A 15,337-nucleotide genomic window follows, 5' to 3' on the forward strand; every position below is an offset into this window, starting at 1 on the left:
TTAAAAACGTATCACAAGTGACCTTTCACTATTATTTTGAACACCACGCAGTTTCTGTAGTAGCTCAATTATTTTTCATGGAAAGATAAAAGGAAATTAAACTATTTTCATGTGGAAACTGGTTTATTTACACTAACTGCTCCCTCGTAAACATTTCATTTCGTACTTTTTCCGAGCACATCAAATAGCAATTATAATAATTTTTGATGGGTGTCGAGTAATTGCTCGATTCGATGGAATGAATTAATATTCAGTTTTAAATTTATTAATACAAAAATAGACAAATCGACACAACGCTTTTAGGTGTAAATGTTTGATATAACAAATTGAGATCCAGTTTTACACCAACGCTGAATTTATAGAAGCGGTATTTAAATTCATTTTTCAAAGTCTTATAGAAAGTGTATTGTTTTTTTTTTATTCTAAACTTCACACAGCCCATATTATTATAATGCTGGGTCTCCACGTGCGTACACGCTCGATGTTCTCTTTTGTACCTTTAGGCAAAGTCGCAAATAGCTACGTTGTATGCTATAAAGCTTGTTCGTCGAACGTGTATCTACGGAACCCAGAAGCAATGCTCATTTCACACGGGCAGGGCATGCACAATAAATAATTTGTACACTACAAGAGCGGGCTACAAAAAAAAACTTTCGGCAAGAGTTGTTGCTTTAAAGCATGCTTGATTTTTCATTGTACCTAAAGGTAACAATTATTATTTATTCAAGCATTCAGCTGTATGTCTTGAAATCTTAGCTTTTGCAACTTAATTGTGGTCTGGCTATTAAATACATAAATGCCATCGTTCAGTTTTCTCTTATTGTCGAGGATATAGCAAGTTAAGCTTAATGTCAAGTTCATAGAGTACAACGACATATGCCTGTCTCCGTATAAAATAAGCATTTGTTCCTAATCGAAATTTTCCAATATCAATACCACATTAAACACTTAGCTAACCTAACACTTACATACGCCGTTTACATACATTTGCGAATTACTGCTTCTTGTCATTCTATTAATTCCAGGTATTTACAATTTTTATCTCTCGATCGCAACTCATGAAAATAAAGTATTCCGTAATAAATATTAGTGTACAAAGAATCGTCACTGTAAATAAAAACAAAATTAGGTACATAATATAAAAATAATGAGAAATAAATGTTTGTTTTTTTAATCAAAAAATATCTTTCTTCATAATTATTCAGTTTTTACATTTCTGTGGGGGGGACCCGTAGTGTTTTCCACACTACGTGTAAAATTTGATGGTTCTTCTTGATTCTAAAGTCCCGACAACATTCCTTTTTGTACTGAAATTTTTTTATTATTATCATAACAATCTAGTTATTGTCAGACGATAAGATGATTCTCACAGAATAGAGCTAGGACGTATACATAGAGGATACATAATTGAGACCCACAACGCTCCTCGCATAAGGGGTTCAGTTTTTGCTTGGGGTGAAACTATAAGTGCGAAGAAACTTAGCATCGAATGCCTTATTATTAAAAATACTAAAAAATTTTAAAGCTTTACGAAAAATATGAATCGAGAAACCAGGTGTCTTACCACGTACCTTTTCACTTTATTAACTCTGGCAAGTTCGTTTCTCTCATACGTCATTGGTTCCCGTTCTCCAAGAGCAAGACAAGGGTAGAGCAGATAACTAATTAACTAATATACTTATCTAGAAGCATTTGTTCGTGCACGTACGTGAGCGTCCATCAGCAACTATCGCATGAGCTACATGTCGTTTGCTAAAAATATCAACTGTCCTTACAGTGTGAGCACGCTCGAGTATTCTGATCTACGAAGTAAGTTTTGGTTAAGTTTTCATATGTTCTGTGGAACCTATCGTCTTCAGATAAAGTGGGGACTTTTATTTGCTTGTTCCATAGAACGAAAATATTTTTTTATTTTCAAATAATGACGAAATGAATACTAATCACTCGTTCTTTGGAACTGGTCGTCTGGTCAACCATTTATCCATGTACTATTGGCCTTCTAGGTGTGAGCATGGACTCTAAACAAAATGAAAGAACACTAGTTAGTGTCCCGTACAGCATCGGCTAATATGCGGACAGCCGTGCGCCGAAAGAGTATATAATATACAAAAACCCATGTTTATCTAGGACCATTCCTATAGGAAAAAATAATCCGAAGTGGCAAAATAAGATTTATCCAATTTTGATTCATGATTTCCAATTAATACACCTTTTATAAATGTTCCAAAAGGTATTTTTTTTTGTGAAAGTAATGCCATAACAGGGGCAAAAGTAATTGTATTTTTAAGGTCTGAAAAGCCACGCAAGATGGAGAAAATGGTTGTTTTCTTGACAAGGATGGAATGGAACTGTACTATCTCAAAGTGCTAAGCAGTTTGCTCGTTAAGAGTTATTTCTCGATTAGAGTTTTACAGTGGTTATACCGCGTATAACAAGCTATAAAATATATAGCCAGTGTACAGCTCTTTTATAAACTTTTTTTCGTTGGAGTCTTTCAGAGAATTATTTTGCAAACACTGTGACAAAGACGTGTTGTGTGATTGTAAATGACAGAGACGCAAAAGTTGTAACAGTAATAGATTTTAAGTGAGAGCTTAAAATCTATTTCTGTAACAACTTTTGTGACGAAAGGTAAGTAGGTAGTACATATATAACATTTTCAAATGTGGCACAATATTCCATTCAATGAAATCAGTTTGTATATAGACGTAAAAAAAATTTAGTAATCGAAGTTTATTATCTAAACCAATGTTTTTGTAAACAAATATACGACTAACCTACGAATGTATTGAGTAAAAATAATATTTACACTAACAATTCCTATTTTGATTCGTTAAAAAACTTAAATAAATAATCGTTTGAGAATGAGCTTTCGATTATAACTGAAAATGTTTTTTTATAATGATTGATCGTGACACATAATAAGTATTTATTAGAATATTACCAGTCGATACTAACACACCCGCACATTCGATACCACAGCCTACGGCCAATATACAACTAATCTAGTAACAATGTAATCTGTGACTTGATTATCACAAAATGTGTGTTATTACATCACACGATCGACATAAACGTCAGTCGTTTATAGCACGACTCGACGTCGACCGTGTAGGTAATAACACCGAATATCGGAAATCAAAGTTAGGCACTAAACTGATCCCAGATTTATCGTTAAAGACCCTCATACGGAGTTTATTAATTGCTAAATTGAATCGTAAATATAAACTGTAGAATGATGTCTCACTTTATTCCTGCTGGCATATAGCCCAGCAATTATTTATATACTATGCGAAAACAACCAAATCACTAGCTCTAACTAAGTAATTCCGTGTTTCTAGTCATCAATTAATATTTGACAAGGGCACTTCTTGACATTATTATTGTTTCTTGTTTTTGTATATCTATCTAATAATAAACAGTTTAGGCGTAGGAAGCATCGACGGTCGACAGGTCAAGGGAGGGAAGGAGTTAGGGGAAGGGGCAGAAGGCCGAGAAACGGAAGGCATTCCTTCGGGAGAAGTCAGGGAAAGGGGGTCGAGAGCACGAGGCGCGGGCGGCGCCGGCTAGGAGCGGAAGAAGCGCACGGCGCGCACGACGTACTGGCGGCAGATGGGGCACTCGGCCAGCTGCTTGGAGCACGCCGTGCACGCGGCGATGTGGCCGCACTCCAGCAGCACGCACTCCAGCGGGGCCGCCATGCAGATCTTGCAGCTGTCTTCTATGGGCAGGTTGTCGACTTCTGCGGGACATGCGGGTCGGTTATCAGCGACGGCCGTGAGCATGGGCGACGGACGGAGCCGCGCCGGCGAACGCCGCGATCGGTTCGGCACAGAAAACCTCGGTAGATGCCACTCGGACGACATTAATTTTAAATATTGGATAGAAGCAGGCATCACTCCGAGGTATTCCACGAGCGCCACGTCCGCGAGTGGAAGCGCGGGTCGACACTCACGGTCTTTGTACTTGGCGTGGTCGCGCCACAGCAGCTTGGCGCGCTCCAGCAGGTCGGCGCGCTCCAGGCAGCCGCGGTACTGCACGCGGTTGCGCCCCAGCAGCTCCTTCAGCTGCTTGGCGCTCAGCCGCTCCAGCTCCGACGCCCGCCGCAGCCGCGCCAGCGACACCGCCGCGGGGGGGCTCTCTGCGGGGGGCCAGTCGCCAGCAGAAATATAACACTTACGATGCCTATTATTTTTCTCTATGCACATACTGAGATATTTTTTCATAGTCAAATTCATATATTTCAAGTTGAAATAAATTCGAGGCCTACTTTATGAGCACTTTTGAAACTTCAAGTATGTATGTTTGTAGTGACACTACCGGCGATCCGAAAAGAAGATTCTACGCACCCCGTCGTTTTCGGTTTAGACGTACAGATTAGTCGACGGCTGCGACCCTCACCTTCGGAGGAGTCGTTGTGTTCCGCGGGTATGATGTCCTCGTGCAGGCTGGTGGTGCCGGCGGAGCCCCGGCTGGCGGCCGACAGCGCCGACTCGCTGCGCAGCTCCAGCGACGACGCGGCGCGCTGCGGCGTGCCGCGCTCCGCCGCCCGCAGCAGCACGTCGGAGTCTGCGCACGCCTGCGTTACTGCCGCACACATGCTCGTGCATGCGCACGTCAAACTATGGCTGCGAGCGGTCCATCCCACATTGCCATTTTAAACTACTTAAGATGCCACCTGGTTAGACCAATTATTCACACCCAGCTTTTTTGACACTCTTTGGACTTTTCTATAATTTGGTACAAACAACTACGAATTACATATTACGCTGAAATATGTATTGGCAATAGACTGTCATTACTCTAACATCTTTAAATTTGTCTCACAATGACTCTCGGACCCATTCTATAGATCGCACGAACGGGCCGTTCTGTATTTTGCAGAATAAGTGATGTCATACAGATCTTTTGTTATTATTTAATTTCAAATTTGAACCTGATGAAATGCATTTCATTCGTGTTGACATTAAGTAGACGTCGATTTATATTACTACTTTCTACATTAGAGAATATTTTTGGTGTGAGTTACAAATACGGTGGGTTCGAAGAATGGTTACCGTATGAATGTTTTCCCAACGTCGGAAAAATATTTGTTAGTAGAAAAATATACAAAACATTCAACGCTAATTCATAGTAACGGCAGTTTTGGTTGGGTACATCTTGTCAGAAAGGCATTCTTTCAAGGGCCGTACAATATTAAAATAAGTTCTAGCTAGTAATATGACGCAATATGGTATCGCATTATTTAAAGCTAAAATTGTATCGATACGAATCTCGGCACTAGTAGCATGTGTGGGAGGACACACGCCATGACCCTGCTGAAACACTTATGCGACCTGCATAATTTTGTTATTGTGTACTCTGTGACTACTCATAAATATGAAGCGAGTTACTGAATAAATATGAATAATCGTAACAGAATGCACAAAGAATCAACTGCGCAAGAGATGAGCTGATAGTGGTACAGATAAATCTTTCCTTTGTCGTTTCATGGCAACTAGAAACGAAGCGAATAGAAACGTTCCGTGGATCTCAAACGGAAGATAGATTTACGATTCATCAGGTCAGGTCAGATATTCAAATGCAATTTAAGTTTTTTTCACTGATCAACACTCCGATCGTTGTCTTTCGGAATGGAGGATAAGCGGATGCTGTCTGGCTACACACCAATATTAGTATTATAGTAGTCACAAAACCGCCGGGTTCTGTAACTACTGGTTGGCGAGACTGACCGTTGGGCAGCGGGTCCGCGGGCCGGAACACGAACTCCCAGCCGGTGTCGGCCAGGTCCTCGATCTCGTAACAGTCCGTGGTGTCCACGCGCACCGCCTCCACCGGGCTAGCGGCCAACGCACTGGCGCCCAACGAGCTGGCGCCCGCCACCGATGCCGCTTCCTGCTCCGGCGCAGGAACGCGGACGTCGCGCTCGCCGCCTTCACATACAAGTTATCCCCGCGGTTTACACACGTTTACTATCCATTTAAAATAGTCCTGCCATCAAACAATATGGACTAGCCGGCTGAGACAATCTGGTATGATGAGTTGAAATGCCGTTTTAACTTTTTCTTTTTCCTCGGCTCATGTTAAATAGCCCACACCTTACGACTTTTCTCGAGAATCAGGCAGTCTAATGAAAATAACAAATCTAACTTGTATTTCCAATGATTTGCGCTTTTATCAGTTTCGATCTAGAATAGATCCGTAAAATAAATTAGTGAGATTGGGGCTTTCTACGTGCGAAAATGACTCGCTATCCCAAGATCTAAATCAAGTTTTACCCAAGTGTATTTTATGTTTTAAACCAGAGTCGGCGCACCAACGACCTCTACAAGATTGGGTCAGGTAGTGTAATGCTGATTTATGCCTATCCTGCGGTTTCAGCGGCACAATGTTTAAGCAATATTATTTATAAGTTGTGCAAGGGGACGGCTCGCCGGTACCTACTCGTTCATCATCAATAATATAGCTGGCATTGATGAGTCGGAATATTATGGTCTTGGGTATACCTACACATGAATCGTAGGACGGGAATTTTGCACAACAATCCCGATGCTCGAATGCGAAATTTAATATTAGCGATCCAGTTCCATGATATCGCTAGATGTACTATTTTCATTATAGGAATAAAAGAAATACGAAATCGAAATATTGTTTTAAACTACTATATGGTTATTATAACAATACTAGTCCCGGCGAACTTCGTGCCGCGGATCATTTTTTTTTTTATGAATGTTATATTTTAATACTGATTATCCTATTCCGGTTCTATATAGCCGTTCTTGAGTTATAAAAGGTTAGTTACACATCTTTCTTTTATATATACCTATAGATTATTATTTTTTCTGATAATGTTTAAGCTTACTGTACAAACATACCTAAAAACACTACCATAAAAATGATAATGGCTATGTAGTTATATGCATTATAAGTGGGAAGAGTGCTAGTTATACCAACAAAATCTCTCTATAACCTACGCAAAGTCTTTTGCCATATGAGTAATATGCTCTTATGAATTGAGGAGTTACATCTTTTATCAATAAACATAATTAGAAACTCATTTCATTCAAATAAAAAAAAAAAACACTTCATAGAGTTCATAAGATAAAGAGTAATTAAAGAACATCTCCCAATAACATCTCTTAACAATATTTCTCGTGGTTTTGCCAGTACACACACAGTATATATAAATTTCTTATACTGTGTCCAAATTAAAATTTTGCACATCATTTTAATTATTATTATTCCCGCCATAACGGAAAATAAAATTAATGTTATTAAAATTATCTTTAATGTATATTATATCTTTATTTATTATTTAGGTAACTTAGGACCATTTGTATATTTTTATTGACAAACAGCAACATAGGGCACAGATGACACAAACACAAACAAATATGGACTAAGAACACATCTAAGAATAACATAATTGTTTTACAATTCCTAATTTTCATAATTTCCTTAAATCTCTCTGATGCTGTATGCATAGAAAATATGTTATTCTTCTTATGCATTGATAACTTTCAATTCTAAATTTATGAAAATAAATTCTATTTAAATTGATTAGAATTTGATCATAAAAAAAATTGCAGCATCATCAACAACATATTATAATGAAGTTGTTTCAATTACTAAGTTTAACCAAGATGTTGTGCGACACAAGAGTGTCTGCACTGCAGTTATCAAACACATTGGATTCATCCCTATTCCTCACCTGGAGTGGGCGTGAAGCGTCGGTCGGGAATATCTGGTGGTTCATTGGTGGGCGAATGGACGTGCGAGGCGTTTCTGCAACTACCTGCAACAATAACGAAAACAACTGTTCCATAACAACTTTTAGGTTGAGGGTGAAGACCAAATGGACCAGTCACAGTCTGGATGGTCTGTGACTGGGCTACATTTGAAAGTATTATAAACTGCAATCATGTTACAACATTGCAGTAATGCTAATAAAGAATTCAACTTTTTCATTTAATTGTACATTTCTTGTAGAAAGCACTAATTAATAATTAGCAAGACTGTATTAAACATCAAATGCAGAAAGTGGTTTTACAAGTTTGACAGCTTCAGGCAAGTTTAGAGAGGTAATGTGTGCTGAATTTTTTTGTCATGTTACAATTTTTCTGAAAATTATGGGGGATTCCGAGGATATTTTACTAACAAAGAGGCCTGTTTATTAATGACATGCATTCATTGACCATTATACAAAAATTTACAATTTGGATATCACAAATTGATGAGGGCACCATTTAAATTAAGAAAAAGCACAACAATCAAAATCCTCAAGCAGTGTCTGCAGAATGTGGTAACAAACATACACACAAACACATTGTGCTACCCCAAATCCATAAATATGTCTGTTCCTGGGTAGGAGAACACATACTTCTGAAGTCAGTGGTGTTAGGTTGCGAGGTGTTGGGATTGCGCAGGTCGAAGGCAGATGTGATGAACTCGTTGATGTTGGTGGTGATGCCCTTGAGCGTGGTGAAGGGACTGGCGCCGGAACGCGAGCCACGGCGCCGATACGCCGCACTGTTGACGTGTGACACGCACAGGTTCACTAGCTCCTCCTTCTCTGCAATAGGGGTGTTTGGTTTTATATATTGTTTTAAAACATTCAAATATTTACTATGTTGTGTTGTACCCACTTCCTGCAGGTGTTGGCACTAATGGAAATTAACAGAGAACGGGCAGCAGCATTCTCTGTGCAACTAGTATCATCTACTACAATCACCAACCCATCTTCCAAGCGAGCAATAAATGATAATGAGCAAACCCTCCAGTTGGGAGAAGCCTTTGGTCCAGCAGTGGGCTGTTATGGGCTACTGATGAAAGCTCAAAACATATACTGATATAGTATTTATCAATACGGATCACACATAAATAATGCATTTATTGTTATTATCATTTTTGGCCTTTAACTACTACTGACTGCTTGGAAAGAATATTAAGCCATCAGTCCTGGAAAGTCAAAAGAACCTGAAGAGGGAGGAGAAAGACTTATACAATGATAACAATTTTTTTTTTCTCTATTCAGATTTTTCCTAAATAACCTCAGTCTAGGGACAAATAAAACAGAATCAATTATTCAAATTATTTGAGCCATTTTCAAATGTTTCTGAGCCAATGGCTTAATTTTTATATTAATTTTTATACAGTTTAGATAACTAAATGAATAAAATCTAACACTCATTAAACTGCCTTAAACTAAATTTCTATTGCATTTTGCATTGTAATCTTGTTTAAAAACCTATACCATATTACTGAAAGAATATTCACAAAGTTATGGTTACTTCAATGAATTCATCAATGGCAGATCAACTTGTTTTCAACTGAATACTCCAGAAATGTTTAAAATGATCACTTACCTACACATCCTCTGGTGGAGACATTCTGCCGTTGGAGAAAGTATTGCAGGTCCCGGACTTTAAGGTGTGCGATGTACTGCCTGGCCAAGGGTCGGGTGCTGAGGACGCGGCAGGCTGCACACATGGTGCCGCCGCCGCGCCGCAGGCAGCCACTGCAGTAGAACCGCTCGCATTCCGAGCACGCGCGCTTCCGCTTGAACACGCTGAACTGCACGGCGCAGCTCTCGCACGGCATCTTACAGCGCTCGCGGCCGCACACGAGCGCACGGCATACTCCAATGGAGCTAACGATGTACTCGCCAGTCGCCACTCGGGGAGGCCCGGCCACTTCACAGTTCCACACGTTTTACGTACACTGAACACATCTTAGGTATAATATCACAATTAATTATTGCCAAATTCCGTTGTTTGTGTGTTTAATTATATAGTAATTGATGGTAAAATGAAATTAAATTTGCAGAACAAAAAAACCAAAACATCACAGAACGGCCATCATGAAATGACAGATATCATATTGACAGGTTGACAGCCACAGCCACAGACTCTAGCCAGAGACCTGAGATCGAGTGTTTACTTACTCTTTGACTCTAGATTGATTACTCTGAGAATTGATTAAAAAAAGGCATCCCTATATAGTTCTAATAAAAACCCAATTGCATAATTCAGATTTTCTATCCCTGGCACCTTCAGATGAAGCTTTACATTCATTTGCCTTTATTATAAAAATTAAGCTTAATTGTCTATACTTCGCGAAAAGTGGAACTTAACAATGAAGAGATTGTAAAGTCAACATCTTCTGAAGATGCTCCGGTTTCAGAATGAAACGTGCGTAAAGGATTTGCACGTGCCGAAGATCTGTATGGCGTGGAGTATAAGGATTGAAGAAATTATAAATTACACACATACAGCATTACAACACACAGATTCTACTGCTTTTCGCGGAGTATAGCAAATTAAGCTTAATTTCATAGTATAGCATGAATTTCCGCAAAGTAACGCCTGCTTCTATCCAACATTTGCCTTTTAGTTTTGAAAGTGACCATTGGATGATTGGCCTCGTTAAGTTTATGAATAGGATATTATCCTATCAAAATTTAAGTCAGCAAAAATAATATAGAAAAAAAATAATACAAAGCACGAGAAGTGAAATTATTCTTTATGTGTACAATGTAGAACTCTCTTTCTCAATCTTTCTACGTTATATTATGCTTCTTCTCTCTCACGCGAAAAAAACATGCTTTGCAGTTTTCATCAGAAAAATTATCACATCGCTGATTCGCGTGGCGTCGCCTAAGAAGTTTCACCCAAAAAAATTGTACAATAGCCTGTAAAACAAATAAGGTATTTTAAATTCTTTCTTTATCTGACTGTTCGAGAGCTTATCAGTTATATATGGATATTAGAAATGGAACTTTGATCATAGTATTGTTATTCACTTTTTTCAGTTTTTCTTGAACTTTGATAGCAATCCTTAAGGTACTTAATTGCTATTAATTAATATAAGGCGTCTTCTTTCTTCTGCTATATTAAATACTTATTTTATCTTAATCCCACTGTCCAATGCTATAAATCGATCAACCTTCTGATCGAATATACTATTTCGTCGATCAGAATGGTTGATCGTCGAATAATAAAATAAAAACGAAATATATGATGATTGCTGCGTTTTTAAAAACCCTGTTCCACTATTGTCTTAATTACGCTATTTAGGCGATAATACTTTCATACATTCGGTCAATAATCACAACTGCGATAATCGCAATTAATCATTAGGTACCCAATAAAATCACCTCTTATTCTTTAATCACTGAAATCGAAACAATATTGTCTGTTGGTCACAAATCTCGACACTGTTAACTTTATTCGGAGGTCCAAAAGTAGTACTTAGTACATCCTTATAGAAAATGTTTAAAGTTTAAAGAAAGCACTGCAATAGTAGCTGTCATTATTTAACTATTTAACAACACAATAAAGTCGTTATTTATTTAATACAGTAATCATCTTCAGTTTGTTAATTTCCCGCAGGTGGGCGCAGTCCTCCTTCGACGTAGGAGAGAGCTGCTCCAATATGGGTTGGCGGTCTAAAACTATTGTAATCACACTTAAGTGTCTTATCGTGTTCTTCTTACGGCGTTGTAAAAAAGTTAGTAGGGGTTCTTGTAAGTAGATTGATATCTAGCAGGATCTTAATAATATATTAGAGACTTGTGTGGATCATTTACAGTTACTTCTTTATATACAATAATTATTAATATATATTAATTAGACTAACTAAATAAAATTGCTTCATTAAAAAGTGTCTATTAATTATTGGCAAACTAAGATTTTTGTAAGTAGGTAGGTAAGTAATATGAGCCCAGTAAATTTTTTGCAGACTCAAACTTGAGCTTCGAAAACATATTTCGTAAAATTAGAATAAGCAAATATTATAACTCTACAATAGGTGTTAATATTATGTTGATTTACGTACGTCTATGAGATATACGTACTCGTACTCGTATATATATGATTTGGAAAGCAGCCTTAAATTTCGTCATAGAGGATATCAGCTGAGGTGTCCGAGTGGTTAAGGAGTTGGACTTGAAATCCAATGGGTTCTACCCGCGCAGGTTCGAATCCTGTCCTCAGCGAACTTTTTTTTATTATAGTTTTCAATCATTGTTCCATTTTAGAAATTTATATATTTTTTTAACACACTTACAATTTTACAAAATATTTGGCTGTCCAAACTGATATACTAATTGAATGAGTATTTTATCGACCGCTCTGGCGCATCGATTTCGATTTGTGTTTTGTATCTCTTGTTCAATGAACGTAAGAGCGCCCCCTTCAAGACTTGTACCTCAAGTTAGTTGTTAGAGTGATATCGAGTTATTCTTTTTTTGTAGATAGGTATATTGGACGGGCCAAGCAGATGGTCAGTGGAAAACCACTTAGCAATGTATGCAAGGGACTCGCACTGAAACATGCCGCCCTGTGTCCATCAACCTGAGGCGTAGGTGATAAGCCCCATGTGCCAGTAATAAAACCGGCGCCACGCTTCTCAGACCGAACACAGCTTTGCAATAATGCTGCTTAGCGGTAGAAATGAGTTAATTGTTGGATTTTGGATTATCTCCAATGCTCTCAGGACCTTGGACGAGCCCTACTTACGGGTGTCGTAAGACACCTTGTGAATTAAAATTCGACAGTAGAGATTAAAGGAACATTTTATCGAGACCGAATAGATTCTGATGTTATAGTCTTTCGAAGTTTCAACACTCAAAACATCGTTGAATACAATCTCACTTGCCTGATAATAATTGGTATTAAGCTAATCGCTAGTGACGTCACAAGCGTTGGCGCCTGCCGGAATTTTCGTTTCGCGCAGCACTGACCGACTAACCGACCCTGTCTTGGATTTCAGACAGGCTCGGGATGGTCAAGTTTTATTCAAATCCTTCTTAACTTCATACGTTCTTAGCACGTTGTGATTGGATAGTAAGCAATATTATAGAAGTCTTTAACTTTTAGCTATATTTCTTCACAATCCAAATAAATTAATAGATAATTGTAATTATATGATTCGATTCACATAGTGTTTTTTATTTTAACTCTTACTGCACTTTTAACGTAGTCGGGATTTTTGATATTTTTAATTTTATTGTTATCAAATCAATTATTTGTATATAATTATATGACCCAGTTAAAAAATCATTTGCTTCAACGGTCAAGAAAAACATCGTGAGAAAACCTGTATAAATAATAAATAAAAAAATAAATATACTACGACAATACACACATCGCCACCTAGCCCCAAAGTAAGCGTAGCTTGTGTAATGGGTACTAAGATGACTGATGAATATTTTTATGAATATTATACATAATTAAATATAAGTAATATAAATATAAATACCCAGACACTGAAAAACATTCATGCTAATCACACAAACATTTTCCAATAGTGGGAATCGAACTTACGGCTTTGGACTCAGAAAGCAGGGGCGCTGCAAACTGCGCCAATCGGCCGTCAAAGCCTATATGCCTGATATGTATGCCTGATAGCTCTCCATAATGCTCTCAAAAGACGTGTGGAGTCCACCAGTGTGGAGTCAGAAACTGGGCCAACGTGATGATCTAAAGCCTGAACCCTTCTCATTGTAGGAGGAGACCCGTGCTCTGTAGTGGGTCGGTAATAGGTAATATAATGATGTTATAATAATAAGTTCGATTCGCTTACAGTGGACTCTGTTTTGAAGGAAGTATTACGTTTTGCCCAAACCTATTCACCTACTAGCAATATTCAAATCACTTGCGCAAATAAAGGGTGGGACTGAATGGTTCAATCATGTTTTAATACGAATAAGTTAAATTAATGGTTTTAAAATTGGGCCCGTTATCCACAGCTGAGGTGTCCGAGTGGTTAAGGAGTTGGACTTGAAATCCAATGGGTTATACCCGCGCAGGTTCGAATCCTGTCCTCAGCGAACTTTTTTATTTATTTTATTTGAGCAAGTGCTTAGCAGTTAGTCTTTTTATTATTATTCGTTACGCGGGTAAGTCCCAGATGCTACCTACGTATTTGAAGTCATCATAGCCATAGGTTTTTAGTTTATGAATCTAGAATCAACATAAACGTCATATCGACCAAATACCAGCCCACTACAGTGCACGGGACACACAACGAGAAAGGATTAAGGCCGCAGTCCACCACGCTGGCGCAGTGCGGATTGGTGGGCTCCACACGCCATTATGGAGAACTATCAGTTTTCCTCACGATGTTTTCCTTCACCACCGAAGCAAGTATATTGTAATTGCTTAAAATGCACATAACTTAGAAAAGTTAGAGTTGCTTGCTGGGATTCAAACTCGCCGTCATCCGCTTAGAATCTAGAATATGTTAAGTTTGTAAAGCAAAAGCTCTTAGTACAACCAGTATAAAGAACATTCAATAACAAATCTTGTGTATAAAATGCCTTATTATTGACAAACACAATTATAAACATGCAAAGAATTATAAAAAAGAAAAGGAAAAACACTTTAATAGTTAAAACTTACATTGCGTCTTGATGGGTTACCTCCTCAGCTCTGTGCTGCAGTACCAAGGCAGTAGTTACTTTCCAAAGAATACCTACTGCAGCGATGTTTTCAGTGGGTAGAAAACCTAAGTGGTGTTGCTATAAAAATAAAAATTGAACAAATGCAGATGATCTTCGAGCGTCTGCTGCGATCGACTCAGCTTGCAAGTAGATTCTACCTCAACACAACTTCACCGGAGCCTCTGAAAATTATCATAGGCTCCGGCAGCGAGGCTTACTCGTTTACCGGGGCAGATGAAACTATATGCATTGTGTTATGTTACGTGCGCGTTGTGGGGGTTTCGTTGTAATGTGCGATCATCTTTATATTAGGAGTAAGAAACATTTGGGAAACGGGTGCCATTTTAATTAATAAAGTAATTGGGTTATCTCCGTGTTAGTGCTTACTTTTTCAACGAAGCAGGAAGCAATTTTCCGAGCCAGTGGTCGACTCAATACCGACCTTTGATTGGTAAAAAATGTACCAGTAGAAGAAAGTAATTACATAGCGGTAAATAATTAAGTATCTGCTTATGTTAGCCCGCTGCCATCTTAGACAGCATCATCATTTATCGCCAGACGGGATAGTCAGTCAAGGGCTAACTTGTAGTAGAATAAACAAAAGTATTTTTAATGATAACTCACAAAATTCAATTTTATTTCAGTATTTTATTTATTTAAACATATTGACATGTTTGTAAGGCATACGTTTTAGATTCACTTGCACCAAAAATTAGAAAAAACGGTGTCCCTATAAATTATTGTCCATCCGTTTGTTGCGTATCTTACAAAAGAAATAACGCAATGTAAATTTTGATTTTAGAATCGAAGCAAACAATATTCCATATGAATAAAATAATCCAGGCAGCGTGGCAAGGTGCCCAGAATGGCCAAATTAACAATTTAACCACTCTG

At 38.2% G+C, this 15,337-nt stretch overlaps 1 protein-coding gene and 2 non-coding genes across 4 annotated transcripts; 2 read left to right on the plus strand and 1 right to left on the minus strand.

Moving 5' to 3' along the window:
• Window positions 1-104: 104 nt before the first annotated feature.
• LOC120624195 (E3 ubiquitin-protein ligase RNF34) lies at window positions 105-9,849 on the minus strand. Of its 2 annotated transcripts, none has more exons than XM_039890585.1 (7): window positions 9,366-9,849; window positions 8,381-8,572; window positions 7,712-7,795; window positions 5,733-5,933; window positions 4,402-4,569; window positions 3,956-4,141; window positions 105-3,742 (listed from the first exon to the last, which is right to left on the minus strand). In XM_039890585.1, exons 1-7 carry the CDS (start codon window positions 9,598-9,600, stop codon window positions 3,567-3,569), a joined length of 1,242 nt encoding a protein of 413 aa, XP_039746519.1. In that variant the 5' UTR covers window positions 9,601-9,849; the 3' UTR covers window positions 105-3,566. The 2 variants fall into 2 exon arrangements, with proteins under 2 accessions (XP_039746519.1, XP_039746518.1); XM_039890584.1 differs by having other exon boundaries at window positions 4,402-4,587.
• A 2,064-nt stretch (window positions 9,850-11,913) lies between these two features.
• Window positions 11,914-11,995, plus strand: Trnas-uga. Its single transcript has one exon. It is a non-coding gene; the product is annotated as a tRNA-Ser (tRNA).
• Window positions 11,996-13,749: 1,754 nt separating this feature from the next.
• Window positions 13,750-13,831, plus strand: Trnas-uga. The gene has a single exon. It is a non-coding gene; the product is annotated as a tRNA-Ser (tRNA).
• Window positions 13,832-15,337: the final 1,506 nt, after the last annotated feature.

Source organism: Pararge aegeria, chromosome 6 (genome assembly GCF_905163445.1).
Source record: "Pararge aegeria chromosome 6, ilParAegt1.1, whole genome shotgun sequence".
In the NCBI taxonomy this organism is placed as follows: Eukaryota; Metazoa; Arthropoda; class Insecta; order Lepidoptera; family Nymphalidae; genus Pararge; species Pararge aegeria.

Excerpts from the sequence above, each read along its gene's own strand:
- LOC120624195 (XM_039890584.1), bottom strand. The coding sequence starts at position 9,600 with ATGCCGTGCGAGAGCTGCGCCGTGCAGTTCAGCGTGTTCAAGCGGAAG. Across the intron at positions 5,934-7,711 it reads ACGCTTCACGCCCACTCCAG|GCGGCGAGCGCGACGTCCGC; the intron begins GTGAGGAATAGG and ends TTGTATGTGAAG. Across the intron at positions 4,588-5,732 it reads CGCGGACCCGCTGCCCAACG|TAACGCAGGCGTGCGCAGAC; the intron begins GTCAGTCTCGCC and ends TGTGTGCGGCAG.